Source organism: Carcharodon carcharias, chromosome 10 (assembly GCF_017639515.1).
Source record: "Carcharodon carcharias isolate sCarCar2 chromosome 10, sCarCar2.pri, whole genome shotgun sequence".
NCBI lineage: Eukaryota > Metazoa > Chordata > Chondrichthyes > Lamniformes > Lamnidae > Carcharodon > Carcharodon carcharias.
The window spans coordinates 48692027-48713633 of record NC_054476.1 but is presented as its reverse complement, the minus strand read 5'-3'; the positions used below and the strand labels follow the sequence as shown (position 1 = coordinate 48713633).

The following is a 21607-nucleotide window of genomic DNA, read 5'->3' as shown; positions in this document are numbered from 1 at the left end:
TGATACAAGTATTTTATTTCCAGATTTTTGTTTTAATTAAATCAAATTCTCAAACTGCCATGGTGGGATACAAACTCATGTTCTCTGGATTATTGATCCAGCCCTTGAGTTTATCAGCCCAGTAAATAACACCACACTGCCATAGCCCATTATGACAGTACCATATTCCATTCCTGTATATCAGTGCGTTTGATACCACCTGATTAAGGATGTGAGGAGCAGAAATGAAGCTGTAAATATGTTAAAATCCACATATCCTTGTTATCCTTAGGAATCATCCAAGATCTGGAGAGGAGAAAATTTGATTGTCCTGCCATGCCTCCCTTAAAGATCTCTCTGACCCAGGATATGAGGCAAGTTCATTATCCTAACCTGTTTGTTACTTGGCTCCAAAGATGTTTCAATTGAGTGTTTAAATTATCTTAAGGAAAAAGTATGGTGACTTACTTTGAATTGCGTGATTCACTATTTGGTGATAGTATGATAGAACAGTACACAAGGAAGATATTGTTAAGCTCCCGGATGAGGGAGTTTGATAATTGGAGTAAGTTTTTAAAGCTTCTTGATCTTACAGAATTAGTTACACTTTAATCACACAACCTAGAAGGAACAATTCAATCCATCATGCCTTTTTAAGTTCTTTGAAAGAGCTATCCAATGTAGTCCACTCCCCTGTTCTGACTTTATATTCCTACAGATGTTTCTTTTCTATAAAGGGTTATTCAGATCCATTGATCCATGATGTTGGTGTTATAAACATATAAAATTGTCAGGCAGGAAAAGACCAGCTGGTTTACTGAGCCGGTCCCATACTGTCATGGTGTAACTTAACAGCATGACTCCTGTCGCCCCTCTCCCATGTCCTGGGAGAGGAATAAATAACAGAGATAGAAACTCTGGATCAATTCTGTGGGAAAGATCTTGGAAATTGCTCCTTGACCCCTGAATGTTCACAGACTTTGTAAACAGTGCTCTAGGAATCTTAGTGTACCAACTTTGCATCAGATAAGAAGGCTAACAGTGCCATCTGCTGGGCAATAGTGCAAACTATTGAATTTGAGAAACAGAAAAAGTAGCAATCTTACCTTTGTAGTTAGTTGACTGCTGCAATGCAAATACTGCTTAAAAATACAGTACTTACCATTCTAAGACTCTCCCACCCTAGTTATGATATTTTTTGTTTCTCGTGGCTCGGATACACTATCATTTTCAAATAGTTTCTATAACTAATTTTAAATAATTTCCATGAAATTGAATTATTGCTGCCATTAGGTTCTAGATGATACTTTCTGTTAGAAACACCCCAGTGGGCAGTATTGGCTCAATGGTAACACTCTGGCCTCTGAGTTCAAACTTGTGGGATCAAGTACCAATCCCAGGAACTTGAGCATGAAATTTAGGTTGACGCTCGGAGCAGTAAATACTGAGAGTGTGCTATACTATCGGAGTTGTGATCTTTCAGATGAGATGTTAAGCTGAGGCCCCATCTGCCCCTTTGGGCAGATGTGAAAAACATATGGCAATATTTTGAGAATTATAGGGTAGTCCTGGCAAATATTTATCCTCACCAATAACAAAAACAGATTATCTGGTCATTATTAGGTTATTTTTGTGGGATCTGCTGAGGGCTAAATAACTGCCACATTTCCTACATTCCAACACCGATTAGACTTCAAAAATACTTCTTTAGCTGTGAAGAAATTGGGAGCCCCCTGCAAAAGATGCTATATAAAAAAAGTACTTTCATTTTCTTCCCCTTTCTCAAAGTTGCTGATTCGTGCTGTAGTGCAGTTCTGCAGCTCCCAGTATTCAAGTATTGTGCTCAGATAGCCATTCTTCATGTGTGAGCTCAGACTGTTTGCAAACTATTTTCCAGTGGAGACTAGTTGAGTCCAGTCCTGTTCTTGCTTACTAAGCACATGTGTGCACTTCAATGGAACTTATTCATCTGTACAGCTCAGCTGCATCAAGCTTTTGTGCAATTAAATTGTGCCCTTGTCTTCTGTTCTGTTACAAAATACTCATAATTGGCATGTTATTTTCACATAAATGGAGAATGCACTTCTGGTTTACAGAAATTCCTTTTTTCAGACCTTACTTTGAGCCGTGAATATTATCCTTTTTAAGGGTACAACCATTACTGTTATCGGGGATGATGAGTCCTAGTAGTCCAGGTATATTGTACTGCACATGTGCCCAAATTTTATCCTGTAGAACACACAAGTCTCTTTTCATTTTAGTTGATATAGTAAATGCAGGTAAACCAATAACGAATCCTACATTTTGCTACAGTTTGCCGGCAATTCAACGTTTCACTTGATCCTCAGAGCATTTAATTATATAACTATTGTTGTGAGCCTGGCACTTGGTTATAGAATGACTTGCAACCCCTGATTTGATGCTGTTCTATGAATGAAAAACACTACCGCAGTTATATCAGTTTGTCTCACTCAGTCTTGTGTTTCGCTAACTCGAATTGAATATTTCTCTGGCATCATCTTGAACAGAAATGCCAGTTACCACATGTGATTTATTTCTTACAAAGGAGTCTTATGGATGAGTACTTTTGACTGCAAAGAATATTTCTGATATAATGTAATAATAATTGCACCATTTTAAAATAAAGTTCATGGCGAAGCAGTGAAATCAATTGCACACCATTTAAACAAACTGTACGGAGTGACATATTAGAATTGATTTTGTCTAGTTTGGGAACCAAAAATTAAGTCTGATGGGATTTTTAAAAAAAAGTATATAGGTGAGTCATTTTGTATATTATCGACCAACTTAGAATGTAATTGAGTTTATTTTTGTTGTTGCTGCTTCAGTTTCCTGAACTATTTTGTCATTTGAACACTCCTAGCAAGATTTTGGGGATGTCACTGAGACAAATTTAAACTTTATGCATAAACTTAAGTGTAGATTGTCGAATGGCATTGAACATACCACCTGAACCAACAGTTTGGAATTTTCACTTTTAATAATGGCAAAACTGTCAGCGTTCACCATCATTACTGGTTAAAATTGACAGCAACTTCTGTGTGTAGTTAAATATAAAAATACGCAAGTTACTGTTGGTGATACACTTCTCCTCCAGAGGGTGTGTTTTTGCAGTCTTCATAGGTGCAATCAGCAGAAATCACTGATTTGACTTGAACTTCAAATTTTTAATGCATTATTCTTGTAAAAACCATTGAAAAAGTTGAGCCTTGTTGAATGAATGTAAGTGAGTTTTTAATGGTGCACTACTTTATAATTATTGCTGAACTCCAACGCTGGCCCTGAAAATCTGATTTAATAAGTCTGAAATATTATAGATTTTTCTACTTGTTAAAGTTTAATTGCAGTATTTCATTTTCTATCTTAATTCTATGTGTATGTCCTAATCTTTATTTCACTCCCTATAAAATGATTAAAAAATGAAGGCTAATCAATGCTTTGTACATCCTGGTTTGCTGTCTGAGAATTCTTCAATCTGGCTGCTCAGTCTGTTTGATGACTTCACTGTTCTTGGACAGCTGTGGTCCCTATAGATGGCACCAGAATGAAACTGACATTGCAATAGGGGAAATCAATGCCACAAAGCCTGCTAAATCCTTTGTGGGCAGTTTTCTTTAAGGTCAGTGGTGAGTGCTGTACCTTTGCCGCTGAATGCAAAATTCAGCGTATATCCCTGGGGCTTCAGGACAGAGTCAGACTTTGTGACATTAAAAACTCTCAAGTGAGGCATGAAATCAATTTGTGTAAAGTAATTTTTAGTCTCTGAAATTCATTCACCGAGTTTGTTTGGTGGGCATTGTTGGCATTTCCACATTCTTTGCTTTTGATCTTCCACACCAGTGCAAGTGAAAACAATATTATACACTGGCATCGCCAAAACAGACAGACAAATACAAATATCATGAAATGATGGTTATAAGAGAAAAATATTCCATTTTCATTGGTGTGATTGAATCTAAGGTCCATTTAAACATAGATAATTTGAATTAAAGTTTGTAGTTTTAAAGTGAGATTTACAGGCTTAGAAAAGAATCTTCCAACTTTTTCTACCAGTTTTTCTTCTTTCTGCCATCCACTCTGAAAGCGTCAAGTTTCACGTTTTTGCCCAAATGCCCATTATCCTCATGTGAGCTTTGACAGTAGATTGTCAGCAGCTGAACCAAATCCTGAACTTGACTAACAAACATGCACACATGTGATCAGAGGCAGTTGCTACTTCATGAATGAGAACCCTAACTACTATTTTTTACATTTTTGTGCTCCCTCTGCATTGGGGTGAGAATATTTTTAATGTCTCTGCAGCTGGTGAGGCTGTGATTAATTATATCGCTAAAGACAAGGGATCAAACTGGGACCTCCTTAGTTTGTTTTGCTTAGCTATGGAATAGTTAAGCACAGAGCCAGCACTGAAAGCAAAATAGTCAGCAGCAATTGAAGCCCAAGTCTGTTAATTTCTCCACAGGCCATCTCTATGCTTTTCTTTCTGTCCAATTTTTCCCTCATTGTCAACTCCCTACTCAGGTTTAATCAGTTTTAAACCCTACCTTTGCAATCCTGCTTGCACTTAACTGGACAAGCACCTCACCACCGAGAATTTGAGGCATGTATTCAATTTGAATAGTCGAGCACTTGTAAATTAGGCAACGAGGTGTTATTTTCTGAATTATCAATATCTAAAAGAGCCATGTAAATTGCTCTATGATTTTATTTAAAATTTCTGGCTTCCACAGTATTTTGCTTATGTAAATTGCTCAGTTTCCATCAAATGTACTAAGGTTACAACAGAGCCTCTACATTTACTTAACAAATAATGGATTACCAACTTTCTTTGAAAGTTTGTATCAAGGCACTTAATATGTCATATTTTGTGGGCTTGTTATTCTTGTTTCTTTGTATTCCTTTTTACCAGCAGTGTGTCTTCAAATGGCAAGTGCACTGTTGAGGGCATTACTGCACTGCAAAAACAGTGGCAGTATCATTGCAAACTCTGAAACTGTTAGGAAATAGAGATAGTTTAAGTAAGTTATATTGGTATTTGTAGGTGTTAGGAATGAGTATTAACTTTAAAGTTTAAGTTTGTTTTGTATTTCTGTATTTGTGTGTTGAGAAAGGTCAAATGGAGTTTTAGTTTCACTTAAAAAGGTGCTTACATTTCTAATAAGGAGTTTTATGACTCCTATAAAGTAAAGGTAAACGTAACGGGGTAGAAGGATTGGACTGTTGCTTAGCAACAAGGGGCCAGCGAGGCAGGTCCCTCCCACAGAGAGAGAGAGACACACACACACACACACAAGAAGAGAAACAGCAGTTGTTTTGGAAGAAACTTGATTGCAATTGGTTCTGAAAGTTGCTTCCAGGAGAGACTGGAGCAAAGGGAACAGATAGCCAGCCCCAAGCTAAAGAAAATCCCCAAAAGTCCATGGGAGTGAAGCGGGAGGGAAAGTCCAAAGAAGACCTTCTAGTCAAAGGAAAGATAGAAATCTGGGAAAAGGTCTTGTTAAGTGAAGTTAAGAGTGAGGGACAGAGAGAAAGGCTCCAAGCTTCAGATTAAAGATACAAAAACTGCAGAAAGCAGATATAAAGTGAGAACAACTTGCAAGAGGCAAGAAGGTCCAAAGAGATGGCTGAAAGTCTGTTACTCTTTGCTATGGGCATATGAAGCAGTGGGTGTACAGTGACAGCTGAGAAAGTGCATGGAAGACAGCTTGAATGCAAGTGTGACCCAGGGAAGAAGAACATCAGAGGAAGAGTTTTAAACCCTGGAGGTGAAACCTTGCGGAAGGCGTCTGAAAGAAAGTGTCAGTTTGGGAGAAGATTCCAAGTTGAGGCCTTGGAGAGTGGAAATTGGAAGGACAGAATTCAGTTAAACTGTTGGCTCACGGTGTGACAAGCATCTGGGAGGAATTGAGGAGAGATTCAAAGCATCAATTTGAGCTGACATTTGTCACTTGGTTTTGGAGTGTGGTGTGTCTGACCACAGTTGCCATAGATTTACATGGGCTGTGTACTTGCTGTGTACATTAGAATACAAGATAGCTTTCGTAACTTGAGTTATTTTTACAAATCTGTATACATCTATAAAGGTATAGTTATGGGTGAAGGAGTATTGTAATATAGTTTATCTTTTCTTGTTGAATAAATGTTTTATTCTTTTGTTAGCTGACCCCTGTGCCTCTGTTCAGTCGCTATTCTCCACATATCTGCACAAACAAATAAAAGTTAGTATCAATCAAGCTGGGTTCCACTCTGGGATCAGGCTCGTCCAAGCGCAACCTCAGCTGGGGTCGTAACAAAGTAGGATTTGTACCCTGGACCTCTTAGTGGGTGATTGGATGTGGAATAATAATTGGCCTGGGACTGGAAATCCTTGACATTGGTGGGACCTGTGAATCCTTTTAACAAGTACATGGAGGTAAAGAAGCACTGGACAACGGAATTGGAGTTGCTGTGAGGTATGTTGTACGGGTTGGAATTCGAAATGGTGTTGGAGGTTGCTAAGACTTTTTTAGAGATGGAAAACATAACTGACTGTTATACAGAAATTAGCCAAGAGTAAGATGATGGATTTGGCGGATAAATTGGAGTTAAAATTACCTGAAGGGGCGAGGAAAGTAGACATAGTTGAGATAATAGCACAGCATTTAAAATTGGAAGGGATGACAGAGAGACCATGTTTTCCAGGGAGTGAGTCACAGCTGGAGTAGTGAGAATTCAGTTAGAAATTAAAAAGCTTGAACTTGAACAAGCAAAGGAAATGACAAAACTTGAATTAGAGGCAAAGGAAAAAGAAAAAAAAAGGCAGAAAAAGAAAGGGCATTTCAAAGGGAGCAAGCAGAAAGGCAGGAGAAAGAAAGGAAGCTGGAACTGGAATTCCAGGCAAGAGAGAAGGATAAAGAAAGAGAGGCAAGGGAAAGAAAGAAGGAGCGGGAAAGAGAATATCAACTTAAAAGCCTAGAAGTCAAGAAAGAGATCTCAGATTCTGAAGAAAGATCTAATGAGGACAAAACTTCCAACCTAAAACCTAGTGGTGAGATGTTGAAGTTTGTGCAAGCTCTCCCAAATTTTGAGGAAAGAGATGTTGAGGCATTCTTTAATTCATTTGAAAAGGTAGCTAGGCAAATGAAGCAGTAAAAAGAAACCTGGACATTACTTTTACAGAGTAGGTTGGGAGGTAGAGCTTATTGGGTTTATGCTTCACTTTTGGAAGAGATATCGGTGGATTACGATGCAGTAAAAAAGGCTACTCTGAGTGCGTATGAGTTAGTCCTTGAGGCATACAGGCAGAAATTTCGGAATGTAAGGAGACAGCCTGGGCATATCTTTATTGAATTTGAAAGGGTAAAGCAAAGTAATTTTGACCGTTGGATAAAGGCATTAAAGGTGGAGATAATGTATGAAATTCTTAGGGAAATCATTCTCTTGGAAGAATTTAAAGATTCACATCCTGTTGTAGTTAGAACCCATGTTGAAGACCAGAAGGTTAAGACAGCTAGACAGGCGGCAGAGATGGCTGACGATTATGAACTGGTGCATAACTCTAAACCCTTTTTCTGTTATCCCCGTAAACTCGAGAAGTATAGAAGATGGGAAGATGAAAGGAAGGCAAATAGCCAGGGAAGAGAAGGGACAGTTAAGAATTCTCAGGAAATTTCTCCTCAGACCAGAAAGGAAGGTGCTGTGGGTAGAAGTGACATTCGAAAGCCTAAGTGTTTTGATTGTAACAAGGTTGGACATCTTAAGGCAGGTTGCTGGAGATTAAATGGTAGACCTATTGCAGTAGTAGGAATACCTAACAAATCCTCAGGAAAGGTTGCATCAGAAAAGGAAATGGTTGTTAAAACTGTAGCAGTAGTACAGATGACATGTGTTCCCTTGGAACATACAGGAAAGGGGGATAGTCCAGAGAATTCTTCTTTGATTATTAATGAGGAAGTCAAGCTAACAGAGGGTCTAGATATTTTCTGTCAAGGGGAGAAGTGTTCCCTTACTCCTCCAACAAAATAAGTAAGCGGATTAAAATTTTGAGAGATACAAGGACAGACCAATCATTGATGGTGGCTGATAACACAATTTGTGTTCTGGATAATTTTATGAAGGAAGAAGTATTAATATGAGGCATTAATGGAATTTATGAACATGTTTCTTTCTGTGAAGTTAACTTACAAACTCACTTTGTAAATGGAATTGTAGCAGTGGGAATTATTCCTAAATCACCTATTGAAGGGGTGGATTTTATTCTGGGCAATGATTTGGCTAGTGGAGACAGTAACGTGGCAACTACTGTATTGTAGCAGGTGGTTGATCTTAACAAACTTCAGGAAACTACTGTGGCCAAAAAAGAAACACTTTTTGCAGATAACAAACAATTGAAGGAAAATCTGATTAATGTAGAAATCCAACTTTCTTGTATGAAAGAGGAGTTTGCTAATGAAAGAAGAGAATTGATGAGAACAATTGAAAATCAGTCACAGAAAGTAGAACACTTGACTGAGGACTTGAAATGTCGAAATGATACACTTGTAGAAGCAAATTTAACAAAGGTCAATCTTCAGTTAAAATTTGATGAACTTCAGGCATCAATAGTTGTGAAATATCAGGGAAAATGCTTTGAACAAGGAAAGGAATTGTTGGTAAGTCAGAATTGGTTGATTGCAGAATTAAAAATCAAAACTAACGTACTGTTAGAACTTCGTTGTGAAAAGAGCAATGACAGCCCTCATTCCACTTCCTTAGATCTCAGGGATTCACACTTGATGACAGATAGCTGGCTTAACCATTCAACATCGGATCTGGCTGGGCTACATAATGTACTATCAGATCCTGCTCTCATCTGCCAAGACTGCTAGCTATTTCAGGATCATCTTGGAATGCAAAGATAACCCTAAGCTTCTTTTCTCCTCTGCAAGCCATCTCCTTAAACTCTTCTCCCCTGTCTCCTCTACCTTCACCTCTAACAAGTGTCAGGAGCTCATGGACTTCTTTGCCACTGAACTGAGACTTTCTGATCAGCTGCCTTTGCTGAATCCTAGTCCCCTCCCTTCCCCAGCCCACAGAGCCAAACTTCTTCTAATGTTTCCTCAGGCCCTAGCCCAGAAGCTCATTTTGTCCATGAGATCCTTTTTCTGCTTCCTTGACCCTATTCTCACTAAACTGCTGACCACCCTGATTTTAAATTAAGGGTTGTTCCTTTAAGACAGAGATGAGGAGAATTTTTTGCTCTCAGAAGGTTGTGCAACTTTGGAACTCTGCCTCAGAAGGCAACAGAGGCAGGACCACTGAATATTTTAAGGTGGAGGTGGATAGATTCTTGTTAGGCACAGGAATCAAAGATTATCATGAGAATTCAAAACACAAACAGATAGCCATAATCTTATTGAATGACAGATGGGGCTGAATGGCCTACTTCTGCTGTTATTTCATATTTTTGTATGTTCACTTAACTTCCCTTCCTGGGACAGACCTTCCCTATGGGCTTCTGAACCCTGTTGTCTGGGTCAAATGGAGGTCAGAAGGCCATACTGTGTAGGGCACTGTTACTGACCTGTGAATTTTTTTTCCCTAAGTTGGCCAATTAATGGCCAGAGCGAGAGCTCACTATCCAATTAGGGAGATCAGGTGGGCTTGAAGCTGGAAACCCTTGGAGGCAACAGCAAATGCTGTGGCAGGTAAGTGAGAGAGAGGGTGTACTAAAATGGAGGTGCTCTCTCAAACATTTTGAAATGTAAACTCAAAAAACAGATCAAGCAGATGACCACTGCTGTAGAGGGAAAACCATCCCATAGGGTGGCCTGTGGCTGCTGCTGACCTCAAGCCTGGAGGCCATATCCAGGCAGCTGTGCTAGCCTCACTGCCTGCAGGGACTTTGAGGTTTATTGGAAAATACCAGTCACCCTCCAACAATTGACAATCTGGAACAATGATCCAGGGGGATTATGAAGATGGGGAATCAGCATGCCGGCCTTTGAGTGAAATTTTGCACCTGCCCACCTTCGTTCTTGTCCCTCACAGGGCCTAAAAATCCAGTCCTGATCCTCATGTTAGATTATATTGTTAATGGTTTTCTCTGTTCAGGTACTGTTCCCTCTTTCAAATCTGCCATCAGCCCTCGCCTCACAAAACAAGCCCTTGACCCCTTCATCCTTGCAAACTAGAATCCGCTGCAATCACTTCTCTTCCCACTCCTGCAATGTTAGTTCTGGTGCCCCTAAGGATTTACACTTGGCCGCGTTCCTATTTCTCATCTACATGCTGATCCTTGACGACATCATTTGACAACATAGCGGCAGTTTCCACATTTATGCAATTGGCACCCAGCGTTATCTCACCATCACCTCTCTTGACCCCTCCACTGTACCCCTTCACTGTCTCTAAGTTGTCAGCCTAGTTATCCAACATCCATGTGCAGAAGCCTCTCTTCAGTTAATGCCAGGAAGATTGAAGACATTGTCTTCGGTCCCTGTGACAAACCCAATTCCCTAGCTACTGAGTCCATCCCCAACCTGAGGCTGAACCAGATTGCTTGAACATTTGATGCCATATTTGACCCCAATATAACCTTTCAACTATATATCCATAACATTATTAAGATTACCTATTTCCATCACATCTGGCTCCATCCCTGCCTCAGCTCAACCATGCCTTTCTTACCTCCACACTTGACTATTCCAATCACTTCTGGACAGCCTCCCATATTCTACTTTTTGTAAAGTAGAATTGACCCATTGAGGTCATCCAAAACTCTACTGCCCATGCCCTAACTCACAATGTTCCCCATCACCCATCAGCCATGTACTCAGTGACCCATTTAAACAAAACCTTGAGTTTAAAATTCTCATCCTTATTTCGAAATTCCTTACTGGCCTGGCCCCTACCTATCTCTTGTTATCTTCTCCACCCCTACAACCCTCTGCTAACTCTGGTCTCTTGATCAGCTTTGATTTTAATTGACCCACTGTTGGTGGCTGTGCCTTCAACTGCCAAGGTTCTAAGCTCTGGAATTATTACCTAAATTTCTCTGCTTCTACTTTTTTTTCCTTCTTTAAAACACACTTCTTTAACCATGCTTTTGTCACTTGTCCTATTATTTCCTGATGTGCCTGTGTGTCAAAGTTTGCTTTATAATGTTCCTATGAAGCACCATGAGATATTTTATTCTGTTAAGGGTGCATGTAAGTATGAGCATTTGTTGTTGTTAGTTGCTGATTGATTTCTTCTGGCTGTTGCTGTGATTGTGTAAGTGTTCGGTGGTTTCTAGAGTTGTTAAAGTTGCTAAAGTCTACAGATAATGGTATGACATGTACTGAAGAACTTTGGTCTTGACTTCAAGGATTCTGCATAGAACAACTTGTTTCAGACATGGCTGTGTAGTATGCATTCTTCTTGGACTACAGCATGACAGGGGGAATGAGCAGAGGTAGAGCAGGACAATTTACTAGAAGAGGAAGGAGAAGGAAGGGAAAAGGGCTCTCAGCACAAGCCATGTGCACTCAGGCCTGTTCAGAGAGCAATTAACCTACCTGAAGCTCAGCAAGGAACAATATGTTGGACATCTCTGCTTCACTAAGGACATCCTCAGTGAAATCTGCCACCTGCTGCCTCGCAGGGGATATTTGCAACATTTCCCATTTTGTCATCTACCGTTGCCTAAGGGAGAATACTGATGCTCTATATTTCAAGAGAGCTGAATACATTTGATTTTATCTTTACAGAACAAAGCAGGCACAGTGCATGCCTGGCTTTGCAAGGATTGCAGTCTGGCCCATTGGGCAGGATGCCAATGACTGCATGCATGTTGTTTTCCAGACTATGTTTCAACTTTACCTGGAAAAACTCAGCAGGTCTGGCAGCATCGGCAGAGAAGAAAAGAGTTGACGTTTCGAGGCCTCATGACCCTTCGACAGAACTGTCAAGTTCTGTGGAAGGGTCATGAGGACACGAAACGTCAACTCTTTTCTTCTCCGCCGATGCTGCCAGACCTGCTGAGTTTTTCCAGGTAATTTTGTATTTGTTTTTGGATTTCCAGCATCCGCAGTTTTTTTGTTTTTATATTTCAACTTTGTCATATCCTGCAACCAGGTGGGATTCCACTCCTTCGATGCTTCGCTGGTATGTGACCATATGCAGCGTATCTTGCAGGCCTGTGCCCAGTATACTGGAAGCAATCATGATGCCTTCATTCTGGGACAGTCCGTTGTGCCAACTGCATTTGAGCTACCGTGACGAACTAGTAGGTTACTTTTGGGTGACGCATTCTGCTTTGCAACATGGCTCATGGTGTGCAACTCATGCACATGTAGGCACCGTGCATACTATGAAAGCCATGCTGCCACAGGAAATGCAACAAAACAGGCCATTGGGGTGCTTAAACAATATTCAGTTGCCTGGACTGCTGTGGAGCAGCCTTACAGTACTCGACAGAGTGTGTGACAAGACTTGGGGTGATGTGCTGCATTCTGTATAATTTCACTATCATGAGGGCACAGCCCATGCCACCAGCTTTAAGATGTTAAATTTAGGAGGAGGAAAATCAAGGGAGGAGGGAACCAAGCAGCCCCTTTCTATCCGGGCTGTCCATGATAAACTCATCTAACTGTGATATCAATAAACACAACCTCCATCCCCCATTTTACCAACAGTGCCACATCTTACCTTCCTTCTATTACTGATCACCTGTGTTCGCTTGGCCACAATGCAAAAATAAAAACTGTCAAAAAGCAAATATACCAAATTAAATTTATAAATTGAACCATTCTATTTTGTGTACAAACATAAACTAATCATTTTTGTCCACTCCCTGGATGCTTGTCTTCTATGTGCCTTGCTTTTTCTGGTACTCCTAGGCAATGCTGCCCCAGTGACTGCGCCATTGTTGACTGAAGGACCTGACTTTCAGTGGGGAAAACTGCAAATGCATAAATGATAACACTCTCCTCCTCTGTCCTTCCACATTAAAGCCTCCTGAGCAGCGTCAGAAAAGATTGGAGCTCAATCTCTGCCATATTGTACCATTATAGAGTGTTCCCTACATTAAAACTATTTGTAGAATGTTATGATACGGCAGGTGGTATTTGCCAGGCTGACCAAATCCACAATGGAAACTTGGCCACGTTATCACAATAGTTTTGCAGCTTGTATTTATTATGAGAAGATTTATGCATTGAGTTCAGAAGTAATGAGTCCACTAACACCTTTAGAGATTTTAAAAATTAAATTAAAACATTTATTAACAAAAGAAAATAATACAACACATACACAAAATTACAATTACAGTTACTTAACATTATAACAATTCCCAAAATTCTTGGTTAACAAGATTCCCAGCTGCACACTCACTTTAAGGCAACAGCCCAAAATTTATACAGACAATCCAGCAACGGTACCACAAGCACCCATCTGACAGTGAAATTCCAAAGGCTTTGGTTACTGGAACAGCAGATTTCTGCAAAATGGCTGAAGGCTTTTTCCCACGTCTGTACCTTTCAGATATTAAATGACCACCCCCATAGCCTTCAAACTCTTCTTTAAATATGTTTCTTCCTCTTTAATCTGTAAATCCCATTGTTCCCCCATGTCTTCGAAATTTACTTTTCCCATAATATAAAAATCTTTTATATTGTCATTATGGCCAGCTTTTTGGGGAATAGTCAGTGTGATAACCTGCCATATTTATCTTGTTAGTTGTAAACATCCTACCATATCTCTTTGAAGAACAAACATCTCGCCACTTATCTTAAAATGCAAATTTCATTCACACCATGTCTGCTGAGACTTTACCTAGTTCATTCATTAGCATTTCACATGCCCTTTAACACCTAACTCTTGATAATTTCAATCTTGCAGTCCATTCGTCTCTAATTTAATCAGCCACACAGGCAGAATCATCCACACACACAGACACACATGCGTAAACGTAAGCCTACTTTACAATATCCCACAATAATATTATGAAAAATATGATAGTTTCGTGACAAGAATGACTTCCTGCACTTGTGCACTTCTGCTTTAAGAGATGTAGGCTAACTTTTAAGACAGTTTCTCATGGTTTTGTGCCCTTGCTAAGGTGTGCAGCCCCGAAACAGAATGCTTAGTGCTGGTTGCACACTACAATCATTTATATTATTGGGCAGCACTAAGTATACATGCCACCTGCATCGAAAGCAGTGGGCATGTAGTAATCACGCATCAAAATCCCAGCGCCATTTATCAGCCCCTGTCCAATTTCAAGACATGATTTTTCAAGTCTTGAACACTGGTAGTAGTTTATGTCAAGTATAGACAACATAACAAAAATGAACAGATTCCCTTTTCTACTATTCTTCAAAGTATAGTCAAATTATCTTTGCTTTTCTCCTTCACATTAAATGCAAAATGAAATTCTGAATGAAAACTTCTTCAGGATAGCACCAATGATTGGATTTAGAGAGGACCATTCTGTTGGAACAAGTCTTGGTGCTGTTTGAAACTCTGTTCAGTAGAAGCCAAAGACAGCTTTCAATTTTTGTAATTGAAAGGAAAAAATAGCTGCACCTACAGCATGTTTGATTTAAGTCCGAGATCAAATTTGCAGTTTCCTTCTTTGTGTATAATATGCAATGAGCGGTGTTCAATATGGTTCTTTCACAGAACAGGCACATCTAATTACTTGCCATCAGCCTCACAAGTTTCACCAATGCAGTACCATGCTTTCCCATGGAAGGAATTTCCTGAAAGATCTCTTAGCTCCCATTTCTAATAGGGGAGCCAGACATTAAACAATGCCATTGAGAAAAAGCAGCATGATGCACAAAACATCTTCACTGCCAAAATTACCTCATTTCTGCTGCTACAGTCCCATGGCAAAGCTGATTTGCAGCCTCTTGGATTATAGAAAATTAAAGTTCCTTCCACACAAATATTTTCAAATATTGCTTAAAAAAAGAGACAGGCTGCCAAAGCTTTTCACCTTGCATTCATCAGTTAATCTGAGATAGATTGGGAACTTTTCAGGACCAAATGCCTTCGGCCCATTCTTGAGTTTGCGTGATATACAGTGAGCAATGATCTGATCAGGGTAGCCATTATCCTGCAGGATAGCTTTGATATTTCGGCATCAAGCTTGCACAGTGAGCAAAAGGCCCGGGCCCTATTTACGAGTTTGTCAATAAGGCCAACTTTATAGTGGTTGGAACTGTAGGAATCCCAACACATATTGACCAGTGAAGCTTGCAGTGGACATAGTAGAGAACCCATTGGCAGATTTCTCAATGAGCATATCGATTACCCTGGAAGGGTAAGGTGTCTCAAACATTTAAGCAATAAGTGAAGCTAACCGTCTCACCCTGCTACTATGGAGTAGCAACACGAGTGGTGGTCTCCAATAACAGGATGCTGCTAAAAAGACATTTTGCCCATCGCATAACTGAGTAATGTGGCATATGAATTTCAGTGCCAGTGTGCTGATAGTTATGTAGGCCATACATCCCAGTGACTGGTGAACTGTATCAAACACCATGTCCCTTCAGCTGTTTGCAATAGGAAAAGTGCTGATCGTACTCAACCAGCCCGTGCATGCAAAACTCAGAACATAGGGTCTAACATTAGATGTGATTCTGCGATTGGGCAACACTTACTAAACAATCCTAATTGTGTTCAGAATTACACTAACAACCAATTTAAGATTATCAGTTGGGCTCGCAGTGTGGCTCACTTACATGTGCTAGAAGCTACATATTTTCACACAAGAGCCCTGTTCTTTGCAAACAGAACATATTCATGCATTGTGCCTTTTTCAACAAAAGGCTGGGGGTGGGGGGGTGGGGGCAGCCATTCCCTGATTCATTCACCATGGTAATGCCTTGGCTAATTAGAGTTGACCTGCCTGGTTTGACTTTAAAGAAACGCTTGGCAGTTAACTGTTCCCTGGTGCACTCTCCATAGCAACACCTCCACCAATCGCAGTCCACTTGCCAACCAATCAACACCATTTTCTCATGCAGTATAAATTGTTGTTCCCCTTTGAGATTTGGTGTTCTTGCAAAACTGTCCTGATGAATGCAAGATGAAAAGCTTCGATAGCATGTCTTTTTTTTCAGCAGTACTCAAGTTCTATACTACCAACCAACTATTTTCAAATATAGTACAACCATTGGAAACAATTGCTATTACCTGCACTGAATCTGTGGGAGGAAAAGATTGCTATGACCTCACCTCCCAAAGTACAGCTTTTGTGCAATATCCAAACTATCACACACTTGAATGGCTCAGTTTAGAATGTCTTGAAGTACATCTGTCATTAGACATGCTGTATTGCACAGCATAATCGCTTCAGCTTGATTCATTTGAATGTAGTTCATCTGCACTATTTGTGTGGAGAGGATTTTGCTTCACTTGTCTCACAGCTGTCTTATGTCTGTCACCAGTTAACTCATTCTGTCCATTGTGGGGCATCTAGCCTGCAGAATCCTTTGTGTTCATCTTCATTTTATTTGTTTCTTCAGTCAATCATTTCACAGTTACTTGGTTGTTTTCCAAAAAATCTGCATGCAGTCTTATTTGTGATCAATGCCAAAAAATGTAATTTTGTTTAATATTTGAAATGAAGATTGAAATATTCTACTAACAATGAAGTATTTATTTTTTAATACTCTCTGAATTATTGTCACTTTGAATCTCAGCGTGTCTCTTGTAATGCTACATTGAGTTCTACTGTTTGTGTGGCAGTGCTAAAATTGCAATTATTGGAAAAGATGACAGATCATCCCATGCATATTTAAACCCATAAATTGGAGTGAATTTGCTCCCTGTCCTTCCACTTTATTTTACTTTATTTTAATAACACATGTCCACAAAGTAAGCAACAGAAATATAAGTTCATAAAAGAAATAATAAAGAATGGGGCAAATATATAGGCCATGAAACTATATAGGCCATGATGATGTGACTCTTCTCTGATTTCTAGGCATGTTACATGGTCTGTTGAATTAGTTTAATAATTGGATTAAGTTTTTGTAAAAAAAAAAGTTGGGTATTAGATACACTATGATCACAGAATGATGCAACAAAGAAGGAGACCATTCAACCATTGTATCAATGCCAGCTCTATCTAGTTGGCTCCACTCCCCAGCCCTTTCCCCATGGATTTTTTTTTCCTTTTTAAGTACACATCCAATTCCCAACTGAAAGTTACAATTGAGCCCACTTCAGGCAGTGCATTTAAGATCAGGTCAGAATAACTTGCTGTGTGCTGGGGGTGGGGTGCAGAGGGATCTCTCCTCCTGGTTTTGTTTTGCTAATTATCTTAAATCTAAGTCCTCTGGTTACTGTGGAAACAATTTCCTCCTATCTATCTTATTAAAACTTTTTATAATTTTGAACATCTCTATTAACCCTTTAACTTTCTGTACCTGGAGAACAATCCAGTTTCTCCAGGCTCCCCACTAAATCCCTCATCCCTGGTATCATTCTGGTAAATCAACTCTGCACCCATTCCAAGGCCTTGGCATCCTTCCTAAAGTGTAGTATGCAGAGTTGGACACAATACTCTAATTGAAACCTAGCCAGTAAAGGCTTAGCATGACTTCCTTGCTTTTGTACTCTTATGCCTTTATTTATAAAGCCAAGGTTCCTGTTTGGTTGTTTTAACAGCCTTGTCAGTTTGTCCTGCCACCTTCAAAAATTTGTGTGTGCATGCCCACCAGGTGTCTCGCTTCCTGCAGCCCAGTTGAAGATGTAATGAAATGCTTTCTTTTTTTCTGGAAAAAGCTGGACATTTGATTATTTGGCAGTCATGTCCTTGTATTTGCACAGCGCTATGTCATATCATTAAAACAACTCAAATCATTTCACATATGCACTGGCCATATTCCTTATGACTTACTATTGTGCTTTGCAGCCATCCAGCATGGTTTAGTTTTTGAATTTTTAGCAATTAAACTTTTTTTTAGTCATTAATTGTAGCAGAGTGACCATATAGTATCCAGTTTACGCTGAGCCTTGTTGGAATAATTTGGGGATGAACTTTTAGCCCTGCTGGGAGAGGGGGAACAGAGGAAGGCGGGTGATGAAAATACTGTTGCTAGCCGGCATGCTGGTTTCCACTTGGACTTCCAACAGCATGGGAGTTTCGTCAGGGCAGGGGGATGTCAATCACCGAGAATTGCCCTATCAATTAATAAGTGTAATTAAGGTTGTTAAAGAGTTCAATGAGGTGCATGTTCAGATTTTGTTGGGGGGGGTGGTGGGGGGGCATGCTGCGTCAGGGCAGACCAGATGCACGAAGGCGGCAACACAATGGGGAGCCAGTCATGGCTGTCCCAAAGATATGGAATATGATGTAGAGGGTGACACAGCTATTGGCATACAGATAGCATCGGGTCTGCGCAGGTTGCCAAGTGTTGACTAAGTAGCCGGGCAGTGCAGGAGTTGTCACTCTCCAAGCATTGTGGGGGAGTAAGAGAAGGGGGATGTCTTCCAGGCACAATTGGGAAGCCACCTGGGCACAAGGAAGGCAGCAGCTGACATAAGAGTACAGCTCTCATATTTCAAATCCGGTGGCAATGAGGAGATACAACCTCTGCAGGAAGGGCACAGACCTGGACATAAAAAGGGGAGAGGAGAGGGGCAAGAGCCATGAGGTACACAGGGGCCATTCCCTCACCATAGGATAAGAACACGAGATAGGAGCAGGAGTAGATCATACAGCCCTTTGAGCCTGCCCCACCATTCAGTATGATCATAGCTGATCTTGGGCTACAACTCCACTTTCCTGGCCACTCCCCATATTCCATGATTCCTTGAGGGACCAAAAATTTGTATATCCCCAGCCTTAAATATAGTCAATGATGGAACAGCCACAACTCTCTAGGGTAGAGAATTCCAAAGATTCACAGTCCTTTGAGTGAAGAAATTTCTCTTAATCTCAGTCCTAAATAATTGATCCCCGTATTCCAGAATCCCCAGCCAGCAGAAACAACCTCTGTGTCTACCCTGTTGAACCCATTCAGAATCTTGAATGCTTCAGTAAGATCACTGTATTTAAACTCTGGAGAATATAGGCCCAATTTACGCAGCCTTTCATGATAGAACAATCTTCTCATCCCAAGGACCAATCTAGTCAAACTTTGCTGCACTACTTACAGTGGAAGTATGCTCTTCCTTAAATATGGAGACCAAAACTGCACTGTGTGGTCTCAACAAGGCCCTGTACAGTTGTAACAAGACTTCCGTTATGGACAGGGGAGAGATGCAAACCTGAATTCCTTTATTTAGTGGAATTTCCCATGCCCGTTGGCATCGGGCATGTTCAGCAAAGTGGACGATATGGCAAGAAGGCCAAAAATCGGTTCGACGATGTCATGAAACCAGTTTGCAATCATTCGCTCAGCCTGTTGATGGTGGGCCACATCTCCCGCTGTCAGACATGGGGAACCGCATTGTAATACATCTACAGTTCATTGTAAGGCCAGCCCACCAGATCATCCACCCACATTGTTGGGAAATATGCCAGTGTAGAACATGTCTTGACAAGTGTGACATGACTTACCGCCAGGGCCTTGCTTTTATCACAGACATCCAAGGAGCAGAAGATGCTGTAGCCCAACAGCAATGGGACCCTGGAGGAGCATCCATGGCATGCTGGATGGATTTTCATGGACATGGCTCCACTGTGAAGCAGCTCATGGAAGGTGGAAAGTCATCATTGAGGGTCTGCTCATAATGGATGATGGTTGAGGGGGTGGAGAGGAAGGTCCAGCTGTGTTTGGGAGAGGAAGATGTAATGGAGGGGTGGGAAAGGAAGGTCTAGGATTGACTGGGAGAGGTAGAGGTGTTTGGGGGGGGTGGGGGGTGAGTTTGGGAGGGGGTAACGAAGGTGTCGGGAAGGGTGAGGTTGGGGGGGAACAAAGCTGTCGAGTGAGGGGCGGTTGGGGGGTAGGGACTACAGGGAGAGGAGGGGGTAATGGGGGAGAAGACAGTAACTGGGGAGGTAGATATAAGTGGGATGGAAGATGTAAGGGAAGGAGTTTGGAGGAGGGAAGGAGTAAGTGTGGAGGAAGGAGTGCGGAGAGGGGAGGGAGTAAGGGGGGAGGAAGAAATCAGGCTGGAGGAAGGAGTTGGGAAGGGGGAAGGATTAAGGATGGCAGAAGAATTAATGGTGTCTGAAGGAGACAGGAACGCGGAAGGACTAACGGTCAGGGAGTCTGGGCTGGGAGAAAGACCAAGCCAGGGGTGGAGGGGAGCCCAAAGGGGGAAGGGGTTCCGGGAAAGGAGTGCTGGCAGGGAGGAAGGAGTTCCGGGGGCGAAGGGGTTCCCGAGGGGGAAATGTGTTCCCAAGGATGCTGCATGGGATTATGATCAGTGGATGGATGGAGATGCAGGTCAGCACAGATGGTCAACTGAAAGCAAACCCCAGCAGGCAGCATTGAAAATACTCAGGGCACTGAGATGAGTGCAATATGGGAAAGATCCGCGTGCATGGAAGAGTGCTTGCACAAGGCTCCGAAAGGCCCTGCCACAAACAAACATCTCCCTCCAGAATCACTCATGGGCTGGCGACGTGCAGCTGAACTGCTAGTGGTGGGGGGTGGGGGCTGGGGGTGGGGGGATGGAGTGGGAGAGCTCGCAAAGCCAGTAAGTGAAGCTGAAACACACCATTACAGATTATTCAGTGAAAGTGCATATATTTCCAGATTGTAAAGTGACAAAACGTGTTCATCCTTGTAACCAACTGTGATCAAAATTTCTTAACTTCTGAACACCTTAGACTTCACATTGCTGCTCTGACATCCACAGCAGGGGTGGAGACAGCCTGTGCAATGGTTGGCCTTGTTGCCTCTGAAGCTTTTGGTATGAGTCCTTTGGAGAGCTGAGGCCTTGGGGGTCTGGCTGTCCTCCTGTGGGCCAGCTGCTCCCTCTGCAATAACAGAGGATGAGGTTGAAGGGGTCACTTGGAGGGAGATGACAGTCCCTGAAATTCCGGAATGGAGACCCAGGAGTATCCAGCTGCTGCTCCTCCCTTCGGGTACTCGATTTTCTGTTTCATTGAGTAGGGAACTGAATGTGGCTTGAAGAACCTTGGAGAAGCTTCGGCCTTCACAGCAAGTTTGGCTTCAATGTTTTTAATAACTCCAAGGCCTTCTTTGAAGACATCAGTATGCTTGTCTAACAAAGACTGCAACTTGGGGTTGCAATGCACTTTATTTATTTTATTCCAGTCCAGCCGAATTTCTTTTAGCCAGTTCCTGCCCATAAGGGATGGACGATCCCCTTTCACAATGATAAGTGGCAACCTTGTTATTTGATCTCCATATTTAGCTTGAACGGATATTTTTCCAAGTATATTCGCAGGCTCACCAGTGTATGTGCTAAGCTGGAGGAGGTTTTCTCCAATTGGCATTTCTTGAAAATTTTCTCCCATGTCTTCTCTGAAGCAATAGAAACAGATGCTCCAGTGTCAATCTCCATTTCAACCATTTTACCATTTAAGGCAAAGCCAACTTTTAGTCCTAGTTTCCGGTCAGACTGAATGCAATACTCTGAATGCTCTTCCTCATTGTTGATGTTAGTTTCATTTTCTGTCTCGTCTGGACTCCCATTACTTTTGTATTTTATTTCCAAATAGTGCGTCTTTTTA

At 41.3% G+C, this 21607-nt stretch overlaps 1 protein-coding gene across 5 annotated transcripts in view; it reads left to right on the top strand.

Moving 5' to 3' along the window:
• LOC121283128 (DENN domain-containing protein 5A-like) overlaps positions 1-21607 on the top strand; it is a 337338-nt gene that overhangs the window by 232893 nt on the left and 82838 nt on the right. For all 5 annotated transcript variants that reach the window (XM_041197268.1, XM_041197266.1, XM_041197267.1 and 2 more), the window contains one exon: positions 272-353. In XM_041197268.1, the coding sequence (XP_041053202.1) occupies positions 272-353 (82 nt within the window). The remainder of the gene's footprint in view (positions 1-271; positions 354-21607) is intronic.